Below are 23,480 nucleotides of genomic sequence, written 5' to 3' on the forward strand. Positions count from 1 at the left end.
CTTCACCCTCCAAATCTAACAATATCTTTTAAATTCTGTTGATAGGAAATGTCTATGATGTGAAATATCTAAATCTGTAGGTGTAGGTTGTAAACAAATAAATAAATAAAAGTCGCAGGGGTTTGTACTGGTTATTATCTCACAAAAATATACAAGTATGGGATACATTTATGCTGGGCTGTGTTTCTTACAGGGAAACCTTTGCTTTCTAAATTAACAGATGAGGAATTACTGCTTTTGAACATGCTTTTGAGCATGTGTATTTGTGCATCCTTTCAGGCCAATATTCCAGACTCTACAAGCTGTGTATCAAAATCTTTTTGCAGTTTATCATAAGCTGTGTTTTGGAAGTGTAGACAAGGATTGAGATGATGAATGTGTTGCCCTGCTTTAAGCTGGCACTGGCACTTGAGTCATGCAGTAGCTCAGAAACAATGAAATCATTCATGAGGAAAGGAACCTGAGGACGTTTCAAGCCCAGCTTCTTCACCAGCCCAAAGTCACTGGGTTGCTTAGGCATTTACCCATCTGGGGTTCAGAAAGCTTGAAGGTCAGAGACAGTAGAGCTTCTCTGGGTCCGTGGCTATTTCCATTCTCCAATTTGTAGAAAAACAAATTCTCCAATTTGTAGAAAAACAAATTCTCCTTAGATCTATTCTGAACCTCATTTGTTTGAGCTTTTTTCCATCATCTCCTATCCTCCCACTATGCTAGGATGCTGGCTGCATCTCTTTGATCTCCTCTTGTCAGTGTCTGTGGGCTGCTGTTAGGTGCCTTCACAGTATCCTTTTCTCCAAGCCTCCTGTTGCAGGATCAGTGCTCCAGTCCTCACCATCTTGGTGGTCCTCCATTGGATTCACTTCTACGCACAGCAACAGCTGTTAAAGAGAGTGTTTGTAGCTTTTCCAATGCCTTCAAGACAGATTAAGATTACTGTGTCATTCATGTGCCTTCACTGCAGTTTAGAGCTGTGTGTTTGAACCATATGTATGCTGTGAGCAGTTAGAGAGTCAGAGGTCAGCTACCTACACATCCTCTAATCCTGAAGGTTGAATCTGTTCGGGCCTAGCTCGCTATATAAAGAAGCAGACATAATTGGATTTATGAATCATTTAAGTAGGACTGGGCTGACTGATTTGTGTAATTTTGCAGGCTGATGACAAAAAGCAGTCTAAAGAGATTGGAAGGGAAAGGGGAAAGGCTGTTTAGCATTGTGGTATTTTTAGAAACTTCTACAGTGCTTTTCATCAGAAGATCATGAACACTTGCTTGGAAACAAAAGCAAAACTGTTGTGTGTATTCAGACAGTTCAACAGCTGGACTAGCAACCTACATTCCCAGCACCTCTTACTGAAATCAGTTTCCAGTTCTGTAAAGTTACTAGTGCTGTTTAGCACTATAAGTGTTAAACTTCATCACTTAAGAAATAACTAAATAGGCGTGATTGTCAGAGGAACTAGCTAAAAGGCATGATTAGAGGTGTGGATGGGCATGAAGGAGCAGAGAGCACCTGCATCACAACACTGTGCTGCAGGCAAATTGATGAACAGTCTTGCTCAGTGGGCAGGAGTAAGCATGAGAGGCAGCTATGTGTTTAAATTTGCATCCCATAGCGTAATGTTAAATGGATGTTGCCTCTGCTGGTGCTGGAAGCAGCACAACAAATGCATTCACAGTAGCATTAGATAATTTATGGAATACATCTTAGGTTTTGCATGACTCAAGCTGCAGCAAGTGATCTCTTACTAATCTGCATGGACTGTGGCAAACGATGTCTGCCTTGATTACTTAAGCTGGAAGTCTCAATGGGAAATGTGATCAGTGGAAATAATTTGCATGCATGTGTCTTACAGAGTTAATTATGATAAGTCATTCCACAAAAGATCATCATAAAATCTCTGAACATCTACATAGCATTTCATGAAATCCCTGAATGTAATACTGCTTTGTACAGTTACTGCACATGCAGAACAGCTGTTCCTAAGCACTTACGAGGACAGAGCTGCACATTTTTGGCCCAATTCTTATGATTTTGACGTGATACTGGTAACCAGCCTTTAATCTCCTTGAAACAGTATCCTTTGGAAGACTGGCTTCATTTGTACCTGGGTCTTCCATTTCAAAGGGAGAGAGTAAAAAGTGAAGGCAGCCCTTCCTCTAGACATTCACTCTTGCATATTCAGAGATCTGCACAGACAGAACAGATCATCATTCTGGGTCTCTGGCCCCTCTTCTGCTTTGCTGCTGTCCCAGGCAAGTTTTGGCAAGACTGCTGGTCTTCTGTGTTATACACTTAAAAGATGTGCTTGTGTGAGTTGTAGATTCAGGAAGTTCTTTTATTTGTTTATTTATTTTCTCATTTTTTTCCCTACAGCTTGCAATACAGGACAATAGGAATGCTATCCTCTAATGAAATAGATGTGAATTGGGTACCTTAGTTACCTACCCTCCTTTTCCTGTAGGAATCCTATATCTTATGATGCTAGAGATGTTCCTGCAGCTCTTGTCACTGGACTAGCAACCAGTCATACTTTATTTTTCCACTTCTGGTTTCATTGACAGCATCCTTCCCTCTTAAGGCCCAACAACGTATCTGTGTTGGGGTGATAGCTTGATTAAAGGCAAGACAATACCCCCAAAAGACCCTGAAGTCTGTTCTCTGCAGGTTAACTGCAGGGTGAGTAACCAGTAAATTGTTATTGCACTGATTGTCTCATCAGTCTGTCACATGGTTATGAGCATCTGGAAACTTTGCCAAACTCAAGTGTGAGCCTTAGCATCAGGAATCATAGCTCAGGTTTTCAGGTTGACAGTTATCTGCCTGTTGTGGCAGAGTAGCTGTTCAGTTTGAAAAAAATAAAAAAAATAAAAAAGTAGAAAAAGTATGTGCCCACTGTGCTTTTATGGAGAAATATAGGAAATATTCTTAATAGCCCAAATGAATTGTTTTCCATCTGATATTACAGGAAAGCAAGTGGAAATAAACTGATAGGCGCTTCCTAGGTGATGACTTGTGTTAAAGAATTAAAACCAAGTCTGTATTGCTTGCATGACTGTGGTCAGTTCCTGCATTTGTGCTGCATTTACCTCAGCCTAGCTAAGTGTGTTAACCTTGGCTGCAGCCTCATAGCTCAAGGAAGCATATTCTGATAAGCTCAGAGTTAGTGATAACACCATGTGGCTTTGACAAAGTCACAAAACTAACTTAAATGAGGCTTCAGGCCAGATCACAGTTCTTGCTTGGAATGAGAAGTAATCCTCTGTCTTGCATGGGGTAGGCTTAGATTGCTTGGACAGGTGCTGCCTATATTCTGCAGAAGGTTGCATCAAAAGGGTATGTTGGGAATGATGGCTCTTCATCCTCTGCCAGAGCCTTTGGGAAGGAGGTGGTTGCAGAAGGGTGGTTCTCTACGTTTTGCAGCCACAAACTTAATATCTCTGCATTAAGAGAATGCATTAGTAGGGATCTGATTGCTTCTCCTTTCCCTTTGTTTCACTTTGTCTGGCAACTGCTCTTGAGAAAGGAGAAAAAAAAAGAAAATAAAGAAAAAAACACTGCTCTGAGGCTAAAAATCAAGTTATTCTTGCTTTTAAAACTATTGCCTCATATCCTCTATCTTAGCAATGCAAAACATAGCCTGTATTGCTTTCCCTATGTCCTGTCTTCTCAGGGAGGTGAGTACTGGGCAGTGGCTTTCTCTACTGAAGTAGCGGCACAGTGTCATGTGCTGATATTCCCAGACTGTGCTATCTCCTTGGAAGGTTGTCTTCAATTTCAGAAAAGCGCAGAAGTGCTCAGCGCTGGCTAGCATGGCAGCTGGTTTGCCTTGCCCTGCTGTGCCTCATATAGCTGTTGAGGCCAGATGCTATTCTAGTATCTCAATCTACAAAACACCATTTATATGAGGACGCTGGTTTCTGTGCTTCATTTTTCTTTGTGGTCTTGAAGTTTTGTTGTATGCCAAGCTTCTAGTATTGCAACAAATGTTGGATGGAGTCACTGCCTTATAAAACTGTGGGGAGGAATGAGATGAAAGTTCATGGTTTGGCATTTTTCTGACTTTTTCTCTCCAAATTTAAGAGTAAGCCATACAAAGTAACATGCTGATTGCATTCTTTTTTAAATGCTATGGCTTAGGAAAGTTCTTCCCTGACAGTTCCTCTTCATTCTGTATTTCTTCCTTCCAATAGAAGATTCCAGTATTGACTCATCAACCCCACATAACACAACCCTGGGAACACAAAACTTTGTTTAACACAAGCATGTGGTTGAACTTCTGCCAGTCTGCTTTTTTGTGCTTTTTGTGCCCTGTCAGTTCCTCAAGACCCTGCCAATATGGTCACCTTTGCAGCACTGCTGTGTAGTGATGGCCTCAGAACCAAGATGGCCATCTCGGCCTCTGAATTAATTGAATTAACTCTGAATTAAGTGAGATGGAGACAGAAGTGGGAATCCTGCCAGGTGTCAGGAAGGCACCTGATGGAGGCTGAGGGCTTGGGAAGTCGTCAGGTGTGCGTGGCCGTTCCTTCTGACGACAGCACACAGACCGAGGAGGCAGAGGAGTTGGCTGCCCTTCTGTCGGGTGATGCAGCGGGTGCCATCCCACAGCCCCGTACTGCTCTCAGAGATCCCGCCCAGGGCATCTCCCTGCTTTATCCCGTGACAGGCGTCAGCTTCTGGCCGCTGCCAAGGGCAAGAAGACAAGAAATATTTTTGTAAACGGAGAATAACAATTCTTTTCATCCCTGGGCGAATGATAATGTCTCCTCGCCTCCCCGGGGCCTCCACAGCCGGATTGGCTGTGCAGGGCTGCGGGCGGCGGGACAAAGTGTCTCTGTGGGGGCTCCTCACTGCCGCCTTTGTCCTTGCGGGGCTCCGGCCACCCCCGCCGCCTCCCCTCCCTAGGATCGGGCTCCGTGCGGCCCTTCCGGGGCGGCTGAGGGAGAAGCGCGGCAGTCCGGCCGTTAGCGCCCGAGAGGCGATGTTACTATGGGAGCCACGCAGGGCTCCGCCGGCAGCGAACCGCCAGGGCCCGCGGGGGAGGCGGAGCAGGTCAGTAGCCTCTCCCCGCGACCCCGGGGCGGGCGCTGGGCTGCGGGGAGCGCGCGTCCGTGGCTTGAAGCCCACTCTGTGGTGTGTCGGTAACCGTGCGGTCCGGCTCAGAGAGACCTCGGTCCCCATGCCGCTCGGTTGGTGCCTTGCCTCGCAGGCGTCTCAGGAGGATGCGGTGAGGAGGTCCAAGACGCTGATGCTGAGCTGCTGTGGTTGTGGAGATTTGTATTTACAGATGAACACTTTACAGGGTTATTGTTGGAATTATCTGTAGGATTAAGTTAATGGTCACCCTGCTTAACAAATAGAACTGTCCCAACGCGGGAGACTTGCAGTGTATTTCAGTAGCTTGCGATGGATTGGTAGGCTGTGCTAAAAGTTTTCTTCCCTTTACCTCCAATGACAGAGATCTTTGGTTTCATCAGTGCTGCTGGAATCCTCTTGATAACAAACATTTTTTGTCTTGATTAGTTTATTTCCCTTTTTGTACTACAAACTTGCTCTTCTTTAATGGGGAAGGAATTGGAAGAGGAAGGGAAAGGGAAAGGAAAGGAAAAGGAAAAAGGAAAAAGGAAAGAGAATGTGTTGGTGTTTTGTTGTGTTTTGCGTGTTATTTTTTTTTCCCTGTAATGTGGACTGCACACTTGTCCTTAGTGAAGTCTATGGGGTTTCCTCCAACTGTTTTAAGTTTTGCCTTTCACGTGAAGAACTAGGAATGAAATGGGTAAAATGCAGGTTCCTTTTGTGTTGCCCTTGAGTGTTTGGAAGTAGGCCATATTGGCTGTGAATTCTGTGGCAACATCTGTGTGAACAGAAAAGGGAACTTGGGCTCATCTTCCTTCCCACTTACTGCTTGAGACGGTGGGAAAGCTAATGTTTCTTATGCGTACTGAATGTTGGTAGGGGCAAGTTATCAGTGTGACTTCCCCAGTGACTGTGTTCCTTACATTACAGTTATTGAAGTCAACTCATCTGTTTCTTTTATAAAGAAGGCTGTTCAGTATTTTACAGAAAAGACAGAAAAATGATCTGGTGAGATATGATAGCTATGATTTTCTGTTTTTGTTGTTGTTGTTTGTTTTTTAATGATGCTATTCAGACAATATGAAGTTTATGACTTCAGTTCTAGGAATTCTGTTTTTCACAGCTTGTGGTTATTGGAATTGTAAGACACATGTGGATTCAGCTGACACTCAAAACAGTTTTAGAGTCCTTTGTGTACCAGTAAGTACTAAGTTGCAGTATTTTCTTTGGAACCTAGCGTAACTGATGCTACAGAGCTTTTCTATTCAAATGATGTCAACTGGATGTAGTGTGTAAGCCCAGTGATACAGTGGAATTCAGAGCTGTGTTTAAAATGTAAACTATTGTAAAATCACTTCGTATTTTGCAACTGTATTTCTTGCCATCAATGCAGAAGTCCCCAAGAATTTTGTATGATGTGTGATCACAGACGAGTACCACCTAAAGACAGAGTTATATTCCTGAATGTATCTTTAGCTGGATGATTCAGTGGAACCTAATACTTAAACACAATTACTCTTGATATTGTGTAAGAATGAGGTATCGTCTAACTTAATAAACATTAGGGGGTACACCTTCATTAACACTCCAGGCAGCTCAATCCAGTAACTTGAAAATTAAAATAAAGATGAAAGTCTTTCAAGGCCTGCAGTGCTAGCAATTAATTCTGTAGACAGGTGATCAGCAGCAGCTTCCAAGGTGTGTGTTTGTGATTTCTGTCATGCCCCATTAAGCAGAGAGCAGCATCTTTATATACTCTGGTGGTGGAGTCTAGTCCAGAGTTGATGAACAGCGCTGAGTATTTCATAATTGTTATTTAGATAAATGTCTTTTTTTTTTTTTTAAACAAAACAACATAAACAAAATAGAATATCCAAAAAAGAAAGCTTTGCAAAACCCCAGTTGTAACCTAAAGTTATGCAACTAAGAAATTATGCCCCTTTCTATAATTTACTCAATCTCCTAAAATAAGTATTCATCCTAACATGTGTTTCCTTTGCACATGAATACCTTGTACATGATGGGAAGGCGTTTCAGATTGTCCATGTGAGCTTTTTGGAGACAGAGCAGGGTGTCCAGATAGACTTGTCATTCCAAGCCTCACAAACACAGCATTCTGAGACAAATTGTTGGCTTTTGACATAGTTGCAAAGCTTGCTGCCAGGGTCAGTGCTTGGCACTGATTGCACTTCTTTTTATGTCCAAGAACTGCAAAATTCTGCTGGATAATGTGCATTTCTTCCAGTAGTCATGGCCGAGGATTCTTCTGTCCAGTATTTCAGAGGCTTTCTGCAGAGCTGCATGGCAGAATGAATAACAATTTACTGTTGTTTTTTTTTTAATTATTATTTGTAGTTTTGTGTTCCAGAAGCAGAAAACTGGTCAGTAGTTTTGATTCCTCTATTTGTAGAGTCATGTGAGAATATTTTTAAACAACTTTTAAGCATTTTTGGTTGGTCAGTGTGTGTGCACATTCCTTAAAGGATGCCATCAGGACTCCTATTTCTGTGCAAGTCTGCACTACCATTTTTTTGTCTGAGGACCTGGCTAAGTTTGGCATTAGATTTTTATTTTCCAGAACTTCAGATTTCCTGAAAGTGTTTTGCTGTCTGGCATCAAAGGTGGTGATGTTGTTCATGACCCTGTACTTCAGCGGGAACTCTCTTCAGTTGCTAACTGAGCTGTGTAATTCTTGTGTGTGCTTCACCTCATTGTGGCTGGTGTATTATTGGAGGTCAACCTGCAAAAGGCCTGGGGTCATGCTTTTATGGACAGAGTGTTGATTGCAGATGGATTCATTCTGGCATTTCCCAAAGCTGCTGTTGCTCTCTCTTCTGCTTTGGCAGTTACACTCCCCCACCTGTTCATAAGCAGTGCCCAGTAAACTTGAAGTATAAGAATATTTAAGATGGAAGAAGTAGATGGGGTGGCTTTCTTCATGTGCCTCAGGACACAGTTGTCAAGTTTTTGATTAAATGTGGAAAATCCTGTATCAGAATACTGCTGGTAAATCAGAATTTGAGGGCCCTTGGGTTTATGAGAGATCTGTCCTTATCTGTTCTGACATGCAGGGATGCTTTAGGTAGGAGATTTGAAATTCTCTGTGTGGGTTTTCCTTTGATACGTTATTGTGATGCCTTTCTATTTTTAACAGAATTGTGGTGTTAAACAGTACCATTTCATTTATTAAGACTTTTTATCAACAAACTTCTCTGCCTCTTATACTAATTTGACTTAATTTTCCACTCCTTTTAAGTGTTTTTTCTTGCTTTGCCTTGTAGATGCTAGCAAATACTTTCCTAACACCTTCTTCAGCAGTAAGGATAAACTTCAAGCTCCTGGGTCACAATGGTTCCAATAATGGATTTTGTTTTTCTGGTCTTCTTGTAAAGTTTGTTTGCTCATAGACAGGTACATATATATTTTATATATATTTCTAAAGAGGTTAGTAAGAAGCATTAACACTTCATCATGGTTTGCTTTTGCCTGGTGTGTTAGAAAGCCCTTGGGTATGAATTATTGTTTTCAGTAGATCAAACTGCAAGAAGAAAACTCTGTTTTGAATCTTGGCTGGAAGTGAAATTGCTGTTAAACTGAGCTATGTTCTAGATGATAATTAGAATCAGTAAGAAAAGCTCCATCCAAGACACATGATTTCCTCATGTGCAGGATTTTCTTTTTTCTTTCTTTCTTTCCTTGTTCTTTCAAAGCCCGTGAGACACTAGTAGTTGTTGAAGTGAGGATTAGGATTTGCCCCATCACTCACCTGATTCCGTTCTGATCAGTTTATCCTTTGTGAACTACAGTGTGCAGTGCAATGGAAACAGCACTATTCTGTAGCAGCAAGACAGTTTGGTTTCTTTTAACACGTGGGCAGATGCCTGAACTTTCTTACACTGACGTTACATGGGTGGATATGTGTTGACTGAGCTGAGAGATTGCATTGAGGATTGCAGTTTCAAATTCTTTTGCTGGCATCCTTTCAACTGGAGTACGAATGGCTGCAAATGAACTCAGATTAGTGCTTTGGGAGCAAATCAAGCAGAAGTTGCTGTCTGAATATGAAAGAAAAGAAGAGGTGCTTGACTTTACACTCTTCCTCCCTCCCTCACCTTTTTGAAGTTGTTTATTGGTTAAATACTGTTATAAATCCTGATGGAATAATTTCTACCGAAGTTTGAAGTGTTTTAATGTTCATATTGTCAGTGTGTTAAGATGTTACTGAAGTCATGTTCTACTGCATGTTACGCTTCAGCTTCACATCCTCCCTTGCCAAAGGACTGGGGAAGAGGAATGGAAAATACCTGAAATGTTTCCATTTTCAACTTTCCCTGTATTGCTTTCTTATCTCAAGGTGTTTTTTTTTTTCAGTGTGATCAGGTATGTGGTGAGTTTCGCTGTAATGCAGTTTTGTGTGGGATGAAAGACTACTTACTGGTGGCCCAGAATATGCAGAGTTAAGGGCAGTATTTTTGTTTACCATTAGTGTTTGACAAGGCAGCTGTAGTCCTTAGGAGGTCCTGAGGAGGAAGCTGCTTTGTGAGCAGAGGGATTCTGAATGTGATTTGCGAAGTGGATATAGCTGGCTTAACCTATCACCTCATCCTAATTGATGTAATTGATGTTTGAGGAGCAGCCTGCGATGAAAACAAATGCTTTTTGACTGCTCGTTCTGTATTGTTCCATATGTGCTTGGAGGAGTGTTGGGATTTATAAACCTAAATTCTTAAAATACATAAAATGCATAACATAAAATATACTGAACTCCTTTTGCAAAGATTTCGGACTCATGTTGGATATGTGGAAGATATGTTAAAGTTTAGGAGTGAACTTCAGCATCGCTTTCTGGTGTGACTGAGTAAGCTCTTGAGTCATCTTGAAAGGGGGAGAGGTGGACTGCCTAAGGCTTTTAGGATCCAGGGGTAAGGTGGCTGAAGGAAAGAAAAAAGGATAGATCCAGGCAGTAGCACTAGGAAACAACTGTGAAAATCTTTTTGAGATTTGGAATAATAGGAAAGTAAGAATCTGCTTTGAAACAAGAATAACAATGGTTTTTTGGTATACTGATTAATTAAATTAGTAACTCTGTAAGAACTGGCTAACAAACAAGATGTACATACTATCTGAAACTTCTGCACTGTACAGAACCTTAGTAGTGTTCATTTCTATCAGACAAAAAAAAAAGTGAATGTGACCAAATATGACTCCACTGCTACAGTAACACTACAGTAAGAAAAGTAAAATGCCTATAAGACTATGATGCATCATTCTTCTGTTAATAAGAGTTAGAAAAAGGAAACTAGGTATCTTAGTGGGGAGAAAAATCTGAAGTGGTTTGGGACTGAGCTCAGAAAACAACAGTTGTACAATTGTTTGAACTGTCTTGCATTATGAGTAGATTATTAAATATAAATGCTGACCTGATTGGATTATATTCCAGCAATGAATTGACCTTTTATAAACAAATTACATGAAGCAGTAGATGGGTACCCAGCTTGTTTTTTCTCAGATTTGGGAGTTTTAGTTGGTAAATAATTATGTTCATGCAATCACAGAGTCTGTCAGGGCAATGGAATAGCAGAAATGCACTTTCTCAACTAGTAGTTGCTTGATATTGCTTCCAGTGCTTGACTTGTTCTAGTCTAGGTGCAAATAGCAGGAGAGTTCAGAAACAGTATGCAGATGTAAATATACTTGGACTGCACAGAGTGGCTGATTCTGAAATTGGAGACTTAGGTTACGGCAGCTGCATTTGTGTTCTTCACAGTTAGACTAAGGAAAAGACATTTGTGTTACTTAGCATAATTAAAAATTGTTTAGAGCTGTTGAGTTTCAATCACCTCCCCATTAAACCTTGAACCACATCGGTACTAACTTTTTTTATGATTGACAAGCAAAAAGTGTCCTGCTGAGCTTGGCTTGTGCATAAACTGCGTGCCTGCTTTGCTTCTCAACTGTGTGTGTGTGTGGGCAGTGGGTCTCTGAAGGAAGAGGAAGTGCAGAAGCAGTGTGAACAGACGGTTCTGTAGAGTTTACAGGTGAAGTGATGGGAGGGGTAAGTCAGATAACCTCTAGAGTTGTTTTGGATTAGGTGAACTGAAAGTTTAGTGACTGTTCTGTTGCATTACTGTTTGTAGCATATACAGGAAAAGAAAGTATGCAGCGTACAAATGTTAGTGATCTAGCTGCCTTTTGCCTACATTAATGTTGATCTTCAGCTGAAATTACTTTGTTTTCAGCTTCTTATGTCCTGAAACATTTATTTGTTTTTGAAAAGAGGAGGTAGGGAAAACCTCCTTATTGCAAGACTGAATACGTGCCAAGTTGAGAGGTGAGGTTTGTGCTTTCCTTTAGAACCTTACAATGCCTGTGGGAGAGTAAGTTAGTATCTCCAAGGTACGTCTGCTGAGCAGTGCTGTGCATCCCAGTACACTTACACAAAACAACCTCTGTTGTTCTTCTGAAGCAACGTGAAAAGAAAACAAAAAATCTTTGATGGGAAAAATATTAGTTCCCAAAATGTTGTTATTTCTCAAGAGGCAGAAATTGCTTTCTGAAAATGAAGGTAATAATTTCAACATTTTTGCCCCTTGTTGGGTTTTTGGGTTTTTGTTTTTTAAACGGAAATGGGATATATTTTCTCCAAAATGGCAATTCTGTATTTCAATTGAAGCTATTCACTGCACAAATTTTGAACAATTGGTTGCTTCCTGTTGGGGGAAACACTAGAACAATTGCTGCATGATTTCATTAGGATAATGACAGAACTGTTCTTGGGCAAAAGGTACTTCGGGGGAGGACTTGCTCAAAAAAGAAATGTAAGCTTTATTTCTATGAGTTTTTAAGTTTTTTAGTAGGTACGACCTGTGACCTTGCTACTGCATTCTATTTAAATTGACTATTTTTTTTTCTTGGATAGGCTACTGTTTGTAATGCGATATGGTACTTTGATACACATACATGTATAAATAAAATTAAGCTGTAACCAGTATGATCTGCTCTTTTGTGCTCATTTCTTCCACCCTGTCCCAGGAAACCTTAGAACTTTTGCATGTACATACTTAGGAAGTGTAGCCTGCTGAGGCTGTAAACTGATGGTGTTTGTGTTCTGAATCTGTTATGCTCTCCCATGTATGTATTATTTTTTGTTGATATTCTCAGCGCTCATGTTTTTTCCTTTGTGATGGTGGTAAATAAGGACCTGCAGCTCATAGGACATTGTCACAGGAGTTCAGGTGACTGGTTTAGTATTCACCCCCTTGAACAGTAACCAGCAGACAGCTGTTGAAAACATAGTTGTGGGAAAAGCATCATAATTTTATAAAAGACCATATCATCCTAGATAGCTTCTAGGTATTAAATTAAAATGAATAACTGTCATTCTTATCAGCAGAGGTCACAGGTGCTGTGGAGTGTAAGTTAATGGATTTTAGAAAATTCCCATGTATGAGTTTTCTGGCCTTTTCCAGTTCCATGAAAAATTGCATCTCTTTGACGGAGGACCATCAGGGTCTTTATTTTGCTGATGATATACTACCAGGAGGCATGCAAGTGGAGAGGTACATTACTTCAGTTCAGATATAAAGTAGGCTGAAACAGAAAGCTTTGCTCTGAAAAGGCTATATTTTTCCTTTTAGTAATTAGTGCTATAATGTGTTTCTAACTTCAGGTACAACAGTCATTCTGTATTGGTTCACAATCTTTAGGATTTTTCTGCTATTCATTTCCATGGGGCGTTGGTGGGATTGATAGGTAATAAATGTGGTTTATCTCCAGAGTCCCAGGCAGTTCTCTCTTTTCAGGAACAAAAAATATCTTGGGGAACATGTTGTTTTATTTTCTTTTTATAAACTTTGAAATTAATCCTGGAAGTAATTGTGGAGGAAAGTGACTTATGAAGCAGAAATTTTGGAAAATAAAAGGTCTATTTTCTGATAATATGTGCTCCTAAAAATTTAAGAAAACTTTAAATATTTAATATTTAATTTAAGAAAACAATAAATACATAACTTATTTTAGCAAGAAGATTCCTGTCATTTTTAGTCTGAAAGAAAAGTTTTGAAGTAGGATCTTGGCCTAAAAGATGGGTTTTTTTGTTTGGTTGGTTTTTTAATCCTTTTATTATTATTATTATTTATACAAATTCTGTGTATGAAAATCACTCAAACGCCAACATGTTCTAGTAAATAAACAGTATAACAATAAATCTAGCTCTTCACAGCAATAATTCCACTGTTGCTGTGCAGCATGGCCGTACAAAAGTGATAATCCGAAGTTGCATTTGTTAGAACAATTGGTCAACTTTCTTGCAGAAGGCGAACGGTGCGGGCCTCTGTTACAGCATCACTGCACCACCTAGTGGATCTTCGGATTAATTGTGAGCGTAAGGCTCTGGGCGTTGTTATTTGTTACCTTGTATGGGTTGCCGACATTTTGCAGAGACAACTTGTCAGCTTGATTTCCATGAACCTTCTGAAGATGCTCATTCCTAGTGAAACAAAAACCTTTGTGAGCCTGAGCAGAAGAAAGCATCTTAAGAAAACAAACACAGAGACAAAAATATGTGGGATATTTATTGGCTATTTCTATAATGACCTGAACTTAGAATACTTTTGGAAAAAAAAACAACTTGTTTCTTCCCTTTTTTTTTTTTCCTACCTCAAAGTGTTTGACCTTTCTGAAACTCTTAAGTATAATTGGTAAAAGTTAGACTTTAAATTAATAAACAAGTTTTCTATGCATTGGCATTGACATTAAAAAAAAAAAAAAAAAAAGAAGAAGAAGAAGGAAAAACAGTAAAGATTTTTTGCAAATGCACTGCACAGGCACACACATGTAGAGCCTCCCTGGTTTCATTTGTAAGTTTTTATACTTGAAATAAAAAAACTTTTGAATTAAAAAGCACACAACTTGTTAAAGCTCTGGATCTGTGGAGGTACTGTGCACATAACTAACTTTTCCCCATCTTCTTTGGATTTTTTAAAAATAAGAATTATCTGCGGGAGGATGTGTGGTGTTGCAATGTGAATTATAATAGTGGGGCAAGAGTATAAATGGGACCTGAATGTGTTCACTGCTTAGTGTTCTCAGTAGCCTGATGAATAGTGCTATTGTCCTTTATCTCTTCAGTTCTGAAATAGAACTGGATTCTAGTTCAGATTTCAGTCTGGAGGGTTTTTGGAGTGTTGATAACAGAAGAGGTGTTGAATGCCTGGAATAGGCTTGTGGTACTCATATGGTGTTTGCCAGTGCTTTTGCAGACAGAATTTACAAATTATAACAAATGAACAGTGTATCTTTTCAGTCAAATATGATTAAGAAAAGCTTTTCAACTCATTACTTCTTTTGCACGAAAAACTGTTTTGTTTGGTAGAATCACAAAATGACTGTGGTGGGAAGGTGGACCTCTGTGTCCATCTGATCCAAGCCCATTACTCAAACAGGGCACTCAGAGTAGGCTGCCCAGGACCACATCCTTCCGAATTTCTCCAGGGAGGATACTGCAGCTTCTCTGGGCAGCCTGTGCCAGTGCTCCCTTACAGGCATAGGGGAAAAAGTATTTCCAGGTATTTGGAGGGAATCTGTTTAAGTTTGTGCCCATTGCCTCTTGTCTGGGCATTGAGGTGTACCGAGAATAGTGTGACTCCATCCTCTTTGGGTGCGCTTTTCAGGAGTTTGTACACACATAAGATTTATCCTGAGCATCCTCTTCTGCAGACAGAACAGTCCCAGGCTGTGGGTTTTTCACATAAGTTGTTAAAAACACTGATGCTTGCTTATCTCACGTGAAAACCTTCAAGGTGGAAGCCTGTGAGGTTTGCATAAAAAGCAGTCAAAGCAGTCTTGCAGGAGCAGGACAGGCCTCTTTTGGCTTGAAGTTGTGAAAATATACATAATGTTTCAGCACAGAATCTTGAAGGCTGCATTGCATGACATGAGATCTTTTGCTTTATTAACCATGACATCATTATTAAAGTTAACACCCCTCTGTATGCTAAGGAACTATAAGGAGAACATATATGACTCTGGTGCCCAACTGTCCACCCAAATCTTATCAAATACCATCCCAGGAGGGAAACAGTTAAAGTTTAGGATGTAAGGGAATAGCTTGATGAGGAAGCTGAGTGGAGAATGGAAGAGAGTGGAAAAGAGACTGAAGAAGAGAGATGAGAGACGAGTTGCCATCTTCCGATGAGTCAGCAACCTCCACAGTTTTCTGTCAACATATTTACTGAGGGTGCACTCTGCCCAATTGTTCAGGTCATTAATTTAAGTGTTTAATAGGACTAGACCCAGTACTGACCCCTAGGGTACTCTGCTTGTTACCAATCTCTAGCTGCTGACCACAGTTCTCCAGGTCCAGCTGTTTAGCCATTTTTTGATCACTTATCTAGCTGGAAATTCAAAAACTTCTCTGTCATTATCTTAAGGGGACAATTTTTGTGTGATACTGTGCAGTGTATCAAATCTGTGAAGAAGAAGTGATTAGAAATTTTATGCTTGTATTGAGCTTACGTGTTAAGGTTTTGGTAGCAGGTGGGCTGCTGGGGTGGCAGAGCTCAGCTTCTGTCCCTTGTCAGATCAGAGCCAGTTTCAGCTTCTCTAGAAGGGACCTGCTGCTTGACAGAACTGAGCCATAAGTGATGCTGGTTATAGCTCAAAGATAATGTATTTGAGAGAGGCTAACACACTGCACAGCAGTGGTGAGAAAAAAGAGTAAGTACATGTGAGAGAAACAGCCTTGCAAGCTCTGTGGTCAGTGCAAAAGGAGGCAGGAGGTGCTCCTGGCACAGAACAGAAGCTCCCTGTATCCCTGGAGAGGCCCTTAGAGGAGCAGGCAGTCCTCCTGCAGCCTGTGGGCACCATGCAGAGCAGATCTCCATGTGCAGCCATGGAGGAGCCCATGACATGGTAGTGGATGAGGCCTGAAGGAGGCTGGAGACCCCACAGAAGTCCTGGGTTGAAGCTGGAGAGGAGCCCACAATGGGGCAGGAGGGCTGGAGGGACCCGTGCTGGAGAAATCCACCCCTGAAAGGTGGGCTATGTTGATACCAAGCCGTGATGGAGCAGTGCTTGGAGAGCTGCAGTATGTGGGAAGCCCACTCAGGATCGCTTTGAGAAGGACAACATCCTGTGGGAGGGATTCTACGAGGAACCAGGGGAAGGGAGTGACAATGAAGGTCCAGCAGTGACAAGCACTATGATCTAACTGCAGCTCCCATTGCCTGTTTTCCTGCACAGCTTGGGATGAGATAGAAGAGCGTGGGTTGGGGAGGGAGGGTGTTTTTGTTTGCTTTTTGTTCTCAGTGCTTTAATCTGCTAGTAACAAGGATGGATCAGGTATCATGGATCTGCTAGGGCAGTGGTTTAAAGAAAAAAAAAAAAAGATGGACAATTGCTTTCCATCTCACTCAGATAGGTTAAATTGAAGAATTTTTCTCCTACAGAAACTGTTTTCCCCCCAAATGAAATGCATATGAAGAGTCAGAGACTTTCTCTTAACTCTCTGGTCTCATGAGAGCTGCTGTCATGACTATATAAGAAAAACTTCATACATTTGCAGTGTATGTATTCTAGACTGCTAGATTTTTATTTATTCCCATTACTCTTTTAAACATTGCTAGAGAAAATCCATCTGTTTTCTCTTTTTCCTTTAGAGGAGACAAGAGACCAAAACCAAGAAAGAAGAGATTATTATGAAGACTTCAACTTATGGCCAGCATTTATTTACTATGTTTTTACTGCCTGGTCTTGGAGGATGTTTATTTCATGATACTTTTTAAATTCAGAGTTCAAAGAGTGGAAGCTTTGTCAGGTTGGTGAGGAGAGTGAGGACAGAGATAGAGGCATCTCCACTGCATCTTTGCCTTTCTTTCTTCTTATTGCTGATTTTGTTTAAATAATTTGATGAAAATGTGGTTGTGGAATTTGTGAATGTGAGTCTGTTCTGCAGATTTTTTTTTCCTTTAGAGACATTAATGGAGATTCTCCACCGTTTCGACCAGGCTCCAGTGACAAGTCCTCTGTCCATGCAGGTCTGCTGTGGCAGCAGAGGCCCAGCCAGGGCGTGTGATCTGTTCTGCTGGCTAGTGCAAGGAATTGCCTGAGGTTGGCGGGATGGCATTTGAAACACAGGGAGTTGAATTCAGTCTTGCCAGGGAAAAACCTTGATTCCAGGTGTCTCAATTTAACATTGTTCACCTTCAGCAGTTAGAATTACCTGTCTGTCTAAGAAGTGCAACTTGTGGATGGAGTTTTCACTTAATGTTCTGCGGTGCATTGTGAAGTCTCAGGGAAAACTTTGGTTGAGTTTTAAATTCGCACCATTCATGTGGAGTAGATGGAACTACTGTTAGCTTGATGTATTTTCCAATAAGGTCATCTTTTGGGCTCTATGATTAACTTATTAAAATTTTACTTCCTGTGCTATCAAGCATCTGATATCTGCTATTCATGGTTATTTGCAAGTTGTTTCTATTTTTCTTGTTTACTGGAGTCATATACCCTGGATATGTTTAAATGTAAGTCCCAGAAGTGTTTACATTTAATTTTACCTGTGCAGATGAAGGAATTACTCGCATGCTTACAATTACTTTTGTGTAAGAACTTCCTGGGTCTGAGAGTTAAGTTGTTGAGACTTGATAGAGGCTGTTAGACACAGTTTAGAATATGCAAAATAATGGAGTCAAGTGGTAATTGTTACTATAAAACGTTATGATCAGAATGTTCAAGTAGTCTTCATTGCGCTTCTTCATGCCTTTTCCTACAGTGTTGCTAGTACCCTGTTTCTTTAAAGTTTCAGATATGTTTGTGATGGGAGGGAATTAAAATGTGCTTGTAAAAAGAGTAACTTGCTGTGTTTTGATCTGTTTCTGACACTTAACAACTATTCCTGTTATTTTTTAAATCAAGTATATAGTCTTTTTTGTTGTTGTTTTTTTTTTTTTCCCCTGGGGCCTCGTACAGCAAGAGTTAGTAAAACTCTGAGGAGATTTCCCTGCTGTGGTTTTGATGCATTTCTGTGTGAAACGGACGGCAGGATTTGTTCTAGTATGTAGGCCACTATTGTATTAGAATTACATAACAGCGTGGAGTGGTAGAAACAGATGAAAAGACCAGGATGCACGGCGTCCCTGAACAGATCATATCCCGTGACAATGAAGACAGCGCAAGCTCTGCAGAGAATGTGGTCACATGCAGTCAAAAAGTTGAGGATTTTAAGGGGGCACGTGAGTTGCTTTTCATGTCATCTTGCTCCGGTCTTTCCTCCCTCCCCCTTGTGCCTTGTGTCTCCTTCCCCCCTTCAGCTCACATTCCCAGCCCAATGACTGTGGTGGCAGGTCTTCTGGTAGTGGTTTTCTGAAGGAAGCTGCCTGGGGCCATCTCTCAGTTGCAAGTAATTGCATAAATAGCGGATGACTGTCAGTGAGAGTTGCTGTTTGTAGCACACAGATGATTTTAGTACTTTGAATTGTTTCCTGCCACAGATTCTGTCAAGTGGTCTGTATTGGAAAGTGCCTATCATTTTGGTGTATCAGAATTAGGCAGATTTAAGCAAATCCTGACTGCACTGTTCTTAATAGAAATAGACTGACTTTAGTCACTAGTTAATTTAGACTAGCTAATGACAGTTATTTGCACTTCCGGCAGCTATCCTGCTGTCTGTGTGAAACCTTGCAAAACAGTTACTAATAGTAACTGGAGGTGGAATCCTCACTGTTGTGCCTTTCTTTCTCTGGTGTTTTTGTGTGCAATCTTGCATTGAAATGGCAATTGTACAAGGGATGTCTGGGCTGTTCAGATCCCTTAGTGTTTCCCTAGAGACAAAAAGAGAAGAAATTGGCTACGGTGATACAGACAGAGGACAGTCATGTCATTAGGTGTGGAATACAGGGATTTTGTTATTCTGGTGGATACTTTTAATCATAGTTTTCCAAGTCCTTGGCTGATGATTTATAGCATTTGTAGTCTCTTCCTCCCTTTTTAGTCTTCCCCAGTAAACTGTCAGTACAGGTTACTATCATGGCAGTGGCATAAGCAGTATTTTTTTGTAGCGTTAAAGAGATTATTGCTGAGAGATTTGAGGGAGGACAGATGTGTTTTTTGCCTTAGAGGCTTCCAAGGTGACCATTCAGTTCTCTGAACTGTGTTGCAGAGCCTGAATGGTTTTATCAGTACGGCAGAGCTGGTCCTGTTGTCTTGGTAATTATGTTGCGCAAAATCAGCTTTGCAAGTACATAATGTACTTTCCTTCACTAATGTGGTATACAGCAGTTGGGAGACAGTTTCCCAAGGAACAGTTTCTGAAAGCATATTAATTACAAATTTAAAAGTGAATTTTTAAGTGGCTTTTATTTAATGGTTCCTAATAGTTTCAGGATAAAAGTTCCCTCGCCTTCCTTTCCCCCACGTTTGCATAGAAAGTGTGTGAAGACCATAACTGATATTTTAAGGAACGATTTCTTAGCACAGATGAGATGATGCTATTAGCTTGACATCATGCAAGATCATAACTGTAGTATCTGTAGACAGTAGTTTCTTTTCCTTTCCTATTGTTTGTTTTTATGACGGTATATCATGAGACTTGCTTGTCAGAGCAAATAAACTTACCTGTGTTAGCTTGGTACATGTCTGTTTGCTGCATGATGCATCTCTTATCTCGTGTGCCAGGTTTTATGTATTCCACAGTTCATTAGAAGCATCATTTTGTTGAAAGGAATTCCTGTAAGCTTAGTTGTTTCCTACCCACAGATCCTTTTCCAGTATCTTTACTGTCCTTTACTTAGTCCCTTTGCTGCAGCACTGCACAGAATGAGCAGGCATTTCTCAGGCCATCCTTTTGCAGATAGAATATCAGAAAGCTTGATATTAGAGTTGCTGGGAGAGCAGGGCGTGTGTGCTGCCCTCTGCCCCCAAGGGCTGTCTGTTGTACCCTGCCTGCCTTAATATTTTGTTTGTGCAGTCAGTCTCAGCAGTATGTTAAGCTGGTAAGTAGCACTGGTAAGGACTGAAGGCAGTGTAAATTGAATTTAAATTATGTTCCCTCCACATACATAAGTTGTTTGGGCTTGTAAGCAGTAAGAGAGATGGAAAAGATTTTCCATCTACCCATCCACAAAATCTGAACCCAGCTGCTTTAGATGTTACCGGTCATTTGATCCCCTTTCCTTTCTAAAATTCTCTTCAGTGAAGACGACTGTAATTTAAATGACAGTGAGACCTTTCTTTAGCACAGACCACAGAGCTTAAAGATACCATATAGAAAAGTAGGACAGCAATGGTATAACTGAGGGTCAGTAGTAGCTAAACTATCAGTTTTCATACGTGCCAGACAAGCAAGCCTAGTTACTGCTATTTCTCATTGCAGCTCCGAAAAAGCATGTAGATAAAGAGACTTTTTTTTTTCTTTAGCCTACAGGAGATCTCTTTTTAAGGGAAATTGTATAATGAGACACTGGCAGCTGGCGGAAGGCTAAGGCATGTTAGTAAGCTAAGGCTAAGTTAGTAACATAGGAATATCAGAGAAAATAATTTCATTATGTGCTTCAGCAAACAGAGTAACTTACTGACAATAGACATGTACATTTTAATAGGAAGTTACAAATGCCACTCATTCTAGACAAGTAGAAGTTTAGGAGTACTTGTGTTAATTTCAATTTAAATCATTCTCTCAACAGATATGCTAAATGTGCTTTTAATTGGACTCAGTCCTAGAAGACTGGATAGTGTTGTCCATTTTGGAGGAGAAAAATACTGGTGAATGTTTAATGTTGTTTAGTGTTGTGAACTTCCTGATAAGAATAGAAAAATGAGGGATGCCTTACAGCACAGGTGTATCTATAGTGTGTCACATCGTGTCCATTTTTTGGGGGAGTAGAGTCACCAGTAATTCCTTTAAAGCCTTTTAGAGCACAATTAAGTCAAAATTGAGCTTCTCTCAGGACTTCTGCTTCTTATCTTACCAAGAAAAATGCCTACTTTGAGCAGAAAAATCAAATAAACCTGTAACTTCAGTATGCATACACATTCTCAAGGAGAACCTGGATTTTTCTTTGGCAAATAAATATTCTGTGTTTTGAATTGGTGGTTCATTTTTTTCTCCTCATTTCAAGTCCAGACAGTGAAGGATAGAGCTAGCTATATGATGCACCACTACTGAGAGGTTATTTTATATTTTATTTTAAGCTGTGCTTTTGGAAAGATTTCATGTTATATCACGTAAAATAAACATTCCCATTCAGGATCAGTTTTTAATGGAAATAGAAAGAAAAGAAAGGAAAAATAGGCTTCTGAGAAGTGTCATAGAAATGCATATACCAGTGCTATATAAAGATACACTGTTTTTCTGTGAAATAAAATTTTAGCTGGGGAATCTAAATATTCAGTTATATAAATCAGACTAGATTTAACATTTTGTCAAACCCACATGAACAAGAAGGAAAATCTGAAGGCTCATTGGGTTTTAAGATCTCAGTGGTATATACTAGAATGGAGTGGTATACACTGGATGGATCTTGTGGTATACACTGGAATGGAGAGATCTTCAGTGGGTAGTTTGTGTTCTTTGAATCCAGGCTTACATCATGGTAGTGTGATTTGAGTTAATTGCTTATGCTAAATGAGGCTTTTCCAGAAAGTTAGAGTGAATGTTATATCAGTGAAATTTGAAGGAATCCTATGAACTTGAACCTTCTGATATTTTTTTCTGTTTTTACATACACAGTCACTAAATGAAATGCATGTGTTTCATATTAACTGTACCAAATGCTTAAAATAGATATATTATGTTTATATCTTTATGGTGCTTTAATGGAGTATTTCACAGTCTAGGTAGTTGTATGCTTTTTGTTTTGCTAATTGGTTTCTATGTGCAACAGGCCCCAGGCATGGAAGAGCTGATATGGGAACAGTACACTGTGACCTTACAAAAGGTGAGTGCCTGTTAATACTTTCTTTGTCTTTCAGATATTCTAGTACTGATGTTAACTAAATATGTTTTACAATAAATGTCTTTAGCATATCTGAGCCAAGTGTATGATTAATGTATTGTATAAATCAGATATGTTTTCCATTTCAAAGCTTAATTGCTAATTACTCATACTATAATGTGACTTTTTAATGTTAAAAATAAATTAACTATTTAAGTACTATATTTGCTTTTATTTGTGCTTCGTAACAGCAGTCTACTGTACTACATAAGAGCCACATAGAAAATTCATCACTGAATAACCTTAAAAACAAAGCAAATGGCTTTATCGTGCAGTTGTGGTTAATGTTCAAGCCTTGTAATTATCATTGAACACATTTCCACTGATTTGTTTATATATACTTTCATGTCAACAAACGTGGAATTTAGTGGTAGTACTTCATCTAAATTTCTACAATCTGCAGGCTTCAAGTATTGCTTTAACTGTTAAGAAAAGCTGAAGTTATGATCGGTATGTTGCAGGTCCTCTTGAGTTAAACAAAGTCTGTCTCTTGCTTGTGAGTTCTGTAAGGGCTAAGCAACCACACTGCAGTACAGGATATGTTGCTTGACAGTGGTGGTAGTCTTCCCAGCTATTTCGGTGCTGTACGCAATGAGCAAGCTGTTACTGTGCTGTTAATATTTTCATATGTTCTACAATGAAATGAACTTGATGGCCTGGGGTAAAATAGTCATCTTGCCTGCAGAACTGGTTTTATGGGTGAACTGCTGAGGTGGATTGCTTTTCATGTTGCAGACATGGACAGGGGAAACACTACAGAAGATCTTGAAATTTCCAGCTTTTGGAGTATTGAGTTACTTGTAAATGTGCATTTCATCTTTGAATTTGAGATAGTTCTTTGCCACTTGAACAGTATGAGCCATGGACTTGCTGTTTCAGGCACTTCCATTGAGTTCTACAATTAGTTTTAATTCTGTATTGTGGCTTTGAAGCATCGATCTGCTTCCTGTCAAAGCTAAGATGCAGTAACTGTGAAGCTTGATTATTTCATTGAAGAAAGCACAAGCTGGTTATTAAATACACCTGTAGAGCTGTGGAAGAAGTGCCACTTTGTGCACATATTCTTGTCTGCAGTTAAGTTACGCTTACTCTCCAGGTTTAGTGTTACTGGCACAATTCCTTCACATCTCATTAAGTACTTCCTTAATTTTTTTGAATGCCAAACTAGAGCATTTACAGACCTGACATTGCCATGAGAGCAGGTTCAACTTAAACTGCATATTTAAAATACTTGATAGTGAGAAAGTATAAAATTCACAGGGTCATTGGCTTGTTTAGCCTGGTTTAGGAGTAAGTAGCCATGAAAGACTAGATAGTTGCTGTTAAAGATGACATAATAGAAATGCTGATCTGATTTCCTAAGCATCAGTAACAAAATAGAGCCATATATATTCAACAGTAACTTCGGCATGTGT

General features: G+C 40.0%; 1 protein-coding gene across 3 annotated transcripts in view; it reads left to right on the forward strand.

The window, feature by feature from the left end:
• Positions 1-23,480, forward strand: part of TJP2 (tight junction protein 2) — a 47,156-nt gene that overhangs the window by 3,417 nt on the left and 20,259 nt on the right. The window contains exons 1-2 of one of the 3 annotated variants that reach the window (XM_065740600.1): positions 4,944-5,053; positions 21,955-22,008. In XM_065740600.1, the coding sequence (XP_065596672.1) occupies positions 4,991-5,053; positions 21,955-22,008 (117 nt within the window). In that variant the 5' untranslated portion in view covers positions 4,944-4,990. Of the gene's footprint in view, positions 1-4,943; positions 5,054-18,209; positions 18,307-21,954; positions 22,009-23,480 lie in introns of those variants that run through there. The other 2 variants (XM_065740599.1, XM_065740601.1) reach the window with 2 other exon arrangements.

This window comes from Cyrtonyx montezumae, unplaced genomic scaffold (genome assembly GCF_038088225.1).
Source record: "Cyrtonyx montezumae isolate F1298 unplaced genomic scaffold, pur_monq_1.0 scaffold_29, whole genome shotgun sequence".
NCBI classification, from domain to species: Eukaryota; Metazoa; Chordata; class Aves; order Galliformes; family Odontophoridae; genus Cyrtonyx; species Cyrtonyx montezumae.